Here is a 6,183-nt window from a genome sequence, read left to right on the forward strand (position 1 = left end):
GAGTTGGGTTTAGCTTTCCTAGGCTGATCCCAGGTTAGCTTTTGTCTCGGTGTTGGTTTGTTTTCTTTCCTGTTTCTACCAAAAAAAAATCGCAATTGTAACCACCCAGTACAAAAAAAAACGTTTATAATTAATATGTGAAATTAATTCTATTAATTAGAATCATTATGCTCAACATTTGAGAATTTGAAGAGATTCAAATAATAATATTTTTAATTAATATTTTTTAACAACTTGTGCTATGATCATGTTTCATTTTCATCTGTTAAAAACTCTTGAAATACCAATAATTTTGTACAAAACACAATATAATAGTTAAAAACTGATAACATCGGGATATTATCCAAGGGATCAAAGGAGATATTTACCCAAAATGACCACGTATTGAACCGGTCAAAGAAGGCAATGGCGTATCAAGCAAGACATCCGATGGGCGGATCACTGAGACTCCGCCACACGAGATCCGCAGTCAAACCTACGTGAGATCCGCCATCACCCTTCGATCCGCCAACTGAACAGCTGAGCCGACTCCTCAATAAAGGCAATTAATGGACTATTAATGAGCTAACAGACATACTTAAAGGAAACCTGTAACCGCCATTAATGAAGCATTAATGGAGACTTTCTAGTTACCGAGGGTTACAACTACATGACTATATATAGCTTGCATCTCAAGCTATCAAGGTACACATTCACACAACCCTAGAAACCCTACTTTGTCAATTCAGCTTATTCCTCCATTCCTTATACTGACTTTGGCATCAGAGCTTCCCCCCGTCGAACCCAACGACGCCCCCACAGGGACGGAAGCTAATCGGAAGTTCTCCACTAGTCATCAATTGGTGCGGTGAACGTGGAACCCTAACCAAATAAGGGTTTCGTTCACATTGTAAGACATGACGAGTGGAGGGTCTAATCCCTCAACAGGGATTGAAACACCATTAGTAACACCATCACCCAATCCTGTTACGAACGCTGGTCGCGTTGATCCTGACGCTCCTACGGTGCATGGTGAGGGAAGTATGTCACCTGACTCATTTCTTGAAATATGTGCAGGATCCATAGGAAGAGAGTTTGACCCTGAAATGGAAAGCCGCTTAAGGTCGTACATGTTAATTCCCCCGCTTCGACATATGGCACCAACTCCTACGACATTCCAATGGCAAAATGTAACCATAGGACCAAACGCTCGTGATTCTTCGTTTTTTCACTCCCAACCTGCAGATTCCACGGTGATTACTTCCATGGCAGCCAGTGATCCGCCACTAAATCGGCGACTGTTTTCTGACGGAGCGGAAGCTAATCGGAAGTTCTCCACTAGTCATCAAAAACTATATAAGCCAATATTGCAAAAGCAATTATCTCAATATCCCATAATTAATGTACATTTTTAGGATTTTGAGCATCAAAATTTATTTTTATTTACCTTCATTTTGAATTCGTATCTAGCATAATCCAAATTCTTCCAGAATAAACACCTTATCAAGTGTATTAGACGATTACAATCTCTTTGTCTAGAGAACTGGAAAAAAATAACTTCTTAATAATAATAATATAACATAATTTATAATTGAAATAAACTTCATTGTAAGTAAAATATTTCAATACCTCTTTAATATTTTATTCAATATGTCTCCAACTTCAATGAACAACTATTGTGTGAAACTTTATATCTATTTGTACCAAAATGCATAAAAATAAAAAAATATACTAAAAAAAATCCAAATATACAAAATCTTTATTTTAGTCATTTTGAAAAAAAAAAAACAAATAAAAAAGAAAACATAGATAAGGTAGTGATATATATGGAACCTGAGTAACGACAGAATGGAATTTCATATCTGAAAGATGAAACTATAACAACTATTGTTTAATAAAAATAAAACAACACAATTGAGAACAAAAATAAGTACAACATATGAAAAAAAATCGAATAATTACATTGAGAAACATAAGAATTTCTTGTAATTTTTGACACTTTTGTGTTTTCCGATTTTAGTTGTTCATGTATCTTCTATTTCTATCAGATTTCTTCAATTGGAGATATCAGTTTGAAAAAAAAGGCAAATAAAAAAGAAAACATGGATAAGATAGCGAGATGTATTTTTTTTGAATGAAAGATTGAGACGCGGCAGCCGACTGGATATCCCAACTATGTTGGCACCCCCAGCACAGCTACCAACCCGAATATTATTAAAAAAGGAAGATCTGTACAAAGAGAGGGGAGGATAAGAATAAAGATTAAACAAAATGAATGTGAGCAACGTTACATATGTCGTCAAAAATGAAGGCTTGGCAGAAATGAGGGGCCGAATCCCACCAGGTCAGATGAGGGGCCGACTTCCCGAACCCTGCAAGCCGATCAGCAGTCTGATTACCTTCCCTGAAGATATGAGTGATGCGCCACTGCATACTCGAGAGCTTGGATAGGCAACGAATCCAATCACGCTTAACTTTCCACGGAACATCATCAGGATTTTTAACCATCAACTGCACTGCATAATCAGAGTCAGGCTCAATCCATAAATTTCTCCAATTTCTATCCCAAGCCTCCTCGATAGCAAAGATAATGGCACGAAGTTCAACAATGTGAGCCGATGCATCTTCAATTGGAAACGCGAAGCAGCCAACCACAAATCCGCGATTGTTTCTAAACACACCTCCCGCACCCGCCTGACCCGAATGAGCGAGATGTATAGAATCTGGGTAATGACAGAAATGGATCTGAAAGATGGAACTATAACAACTATTGTTTAATAAAAATAAAACAACAACACAATTGAGAACAAAATAACTACAACATATGAAAGAAAAATCGAATAATTACCTTCACAAATATAATACTATCTATCATGCTTTATATAGAAGTTTATTTGTGATTTTTGGATTTCCTTTGCTTCGTGTCTTTTCATCTTTCTGTAACTTTTACTTTCTTTTATTATTTTCATTAATGAGATAGTAATTGTTTAATATATTATAAATATAAATCTATTTATATCGCTTAGCAGCTGCTGGGCATGGGAGAATGTTAGGTGTTTCTACCCTATCTGTTCCTCCTTCTTTTCTTTTGCCTTCTCTCCTAGAGGATAGGATTGGAGTCAGCCTTCCTAGACTGATCCCGGTGTAGGTTTTTTGTTGGTTTTGTTTTTTTCCTTTCCTTTCTTACCAAAAAAAAAATAAATATAAATCTATTATTTTTAATTAATAAAATCTTTTTAATTTTGATTTTTTACTACGTTGACAACTCATCAAAAAGACCTCTAAAACACTTCTCCTAATTTCTCTCTGCTTCCGCTATTATATATAGTATAGATAGATATAGATTTCATTAAATGTTTTTTCGAAATTATACTTAAATTCTCAAATAAAATAAATTTTTTAATTTGTATATATATTCTTTAAACTCTCAAATTTTTAACTTTCATTAACTCTAACCCCATTCACCTAACTCCCAAACTTATTAGATAATTTTTGAGGGAAATGTCTCTTTGCAAATTTTTAAGCACAGATTTATTACAAATCGGTTACAGTATTTTTGTTCTCCCATCGAATTAACGCAGCCAACCCATCCTATAGTTTGTGCTCTTCACAGATCGATCTCTTAATTCAGATTTCAGAGTAAAACCCTTTCTCTTCCTCAAACCTCCTCCAGCCCCACGGCTCAAAGCATCCTCATCAAATCAACATCCTCGCTTGTCGGACTCCACCATCAGAAACGACACCAAAATCGGAACCTCCGCTGGTCGGACTCCACCAACTCCACCCACCTCCACCTCCATTTACAGTCGAACTCTCTTATTTTTCAAAGTAAGATAGGTGCGAAATTAGCTTGAAGTTTATCCTTATGACATTTTCCCTCTCCATTTCTAATAAATATTAGGTTCTCATAAGCTTGATTTTATTCCAAATAACGATGGGGGAATTGATTGAGTTCTTATGCTCTTTTGCTTCTGAAATTAAGTTCATAAACACAGAGAGATATGTAAATTGGGGCTTCGGTGTTGGTTATTTGTGGAATGATTGGGTTTTTTTTTTCTGCATCTATAATTATAACATTCAACTTGTCCAATTACTAACTGTTTTCTTGGTGCTTTAATAACATGAAGTAGGTGAAGGAAGTCTGGGAAGAGAGATTGAGCAGAGAAATGGATGCATCACAGACGCAAAACAACACATCGTTGCAGCGCCTTCAAAACGTGGAAAAGGTAGTTAAATAATGCAACCAGAAGTATTCAATTCTTGAATCAATTAAAGCAATATGCAATTTCTGTTTTGAAATTCGATGCAGACAATAGTTAGGGTTTTGGAGCTGGCAGGAGGAGTAATGGATGAGTTGACAAGTCCAGCCGGTCCTCGTAAAGAATTCATCAACAGCCATTGCCGTGACTTCATGCAAATGATAAAGGTCTGATATTTTCTTCCTCTACATGGTAATTGGAGTGATAACTATCCATTAATTCATTGTTAATCCCGTAATTATAAAGCAGGAAATCCAGGTTACCCTGCGAAATGAAATCAAAAGTGCATGTGAATACCGTCCTTTTGAGAAGTGCGACTATAATTCTAGAATTTCTAATGAGATCTGTACTAAGAAAGCAGAGTACGTTATTTCCCAGTTGGATGCCATGAAACAAGCCATTGATCAGTATCATGATGCCGTCTAAAGATTTTTGAAGTTGACATTTGCTGCTGAATTTGAACTTTTGTTTGTGGCTTTGTTCTGTTGTTGGGACTGATTAAGCTCATTAACTAGTAAATAGTTGAATGCTAATCTTTCCAATTAGTGAATCTGCCATAGTTTACTTGTATGGTTTCCTTCTCTTTTTTTCCCCCTTGATGCATTTTGTCAGTCAATAAGGGAATTTAAGAGTAAAATTAGGTTCATCAGAATGCTGCTTGTTATCAATTCATCTTTAATTTACTTGCTTAGTTCATGTTTCCTAGCTAATATCTCTTGCAAAATGATCACTTTTTTCGTTTTCTTTTATTATTGATTAGACATAATCACTTTGACAAGAACTAGTGCTTATCGAATGGAGACTCGAGTGAGTCGATTGATGGCTATATGGAATTCAACATGTCTTATAATAAAGTTAATAAAAAAATACAAGAAAGATTGTCAAATGTAATTAGACACAATTCAGCTGCACGATGCTCATGAATAAAGAATTGTGGTTTAAATCCACTTCCTTGCCACACATGTTATATTAGTATGATGAATCAATAGATATGTTGGAAGAAATTTGGAAATTAGTTGGAATTCGCCCAACTTGTTTTTCTTTTTTCTTTTCAATATGCTGCTTTTGTCTTCAATGTACTGAATTGCTATGTATATTTTGTGATGGAAAAATCAATAAAATGCCATTATGCCGTTATCGGTTTGTTCATAAACTGCTGATTCCAACTAATTTGTGATGGAAAAGAATAAAAGATAATGGCATTTTATTGATTTTTCCATCACAAAATATACATAGCAATTTGGTAAATTGCAGACAAAAGCAAAATATTGAAACAGAAAAAGGAAAAACAAGTTGGGCTGATTCCAACTAATTTCTTCCAACATATATCTATTGATTGATCATAGTAATATAACATGTATGGCAAGGAAGTGGATTTAAACCACAATTCTTTATCATGAGCATTATGCAGCTGAGTTGTGTCTAATTACATTTGACAATCTTCCATATATTTATTATTGGCTTTATTATAAGACATGTTAGAATTCCATATAGCCATCAATCAACTCACTCGAGTCTGTCTCCATTCCATATAGTCTATTAATAGCTGATGCTATATACCTTTGTTTCTTTGCTTTTAGTTGCAGTACATGAGCTCATCTCCTATCTTAATATTAAAATGAAGCCTTAAGTGACTTAGTATCTAATATAGAGGTTGACTATCGCCACCTGCAAAGGTTGAACCAAGCCCAACGCATTAAAGAGATGAGTTTTCATAAAACCCAAATTTCTTCTAATCTAAAAAATTATAAAATTCGATTTAAAGGAGTTGGAATGAAACATATGCAAGTGGAACATTCTATAGATTGAAACAGAAAAATATGGGCAGTAAAAAAATCTACAGATAATCATCGAAAAAGGTTGATGATGATAATGGGAAGAAGAAAATCTGATTGGAAGAGAAACACTAATATAAAGAGAGATCGATGATGCTTGGCATTAACAA

At 34.9% G+C, this 6,183-nt stretch overlaps 1 protein-coding gene across 5 annotated transcripts; it reads left to right on the forward strand.

Annotated features, from left to right (window-relative positions):
- The first annotated feature begins 3,439 nt into the window (after window positions 1-3,439).
- On the forward strand, window positions 3,440-4,948 carry LOC136230381 (mediator of RNA polymerase II transcription subunit 11). Of its 5 annotated transcripts, none has more exons than XM_066019448.1 (4): window positions 3,440-3,816; window positions 4,107-4,205; window positions 4,289-4,405; window positions 4,485-4,948. In XM_066019448.1, the coding sequence occupies exons 2-4, from the start codon at window positions 4,146-4,148 to the stop codon at window positions 4,662-4,664; spliced, it is 357 nt and encodes a 118-aa protein (XP_065875520.1). In that variant the 5' UTR covers window positions 3,440-3,816; window positions 4,107-4,145; the 3' UTR covers window positions 4,665-4,948. The 5 variants fall into 5 exon arrangements, with proteins under 5 accessions (XP_065875520.1, XP_065875532.1, XP_065875523.1 ...); XM_066019460.1 differs by having other exon boundaries at window positions 3,440-3,807; window positions 4,110-4,205; XM_066019451.1 differs by having other exon boundaries at window positions 3,441-3,816; window positions 4,110-4,205.
- The last annotated feature ends 1,235 nt before the right edge of the window (window positions 4,949-6,183 follow it).

This window comes from Euphorbia lathyris, chromosome 1 (genome assembly GCF_963576675.1).
Source record: "Euphorbia lathyris chromosome 1, ddEupLath1.1, whole genome shotgun sequence".
NCBI classification, from domain to species: Eukaryota; Viridiplantae; Streptophyta; class Magnoliopsida; order Malpighiales; family Euphorbiaceae; genus Euphorbia; species Euphorbia lathyris.

Excerpts from the sequence above, each read along its gene's own strand:
- LOC136230381 (XM_066019448.1), top strand. The coding sequence starts at position 4,146 with ATGGATGCATCACAGACGCAAAACAACACATCGTTGCAGCGCCTTCAA. Across the intron at positions 4,206-4,288 it reads GCCTTCAAAACGTGGAAAAG|ACAATAGTTAGGGTTTTGGA; the intron begins GTAGTTAAATAA and ends AATTCGATGCAG. Across the intron at positions 4,406-4,484 it reads ACTTCATGCAAATGATAAAG|CAGGAAATCCAGGTTACCCT; the intron begins GTCTGATATTTT and ends GTAATTATAAAG.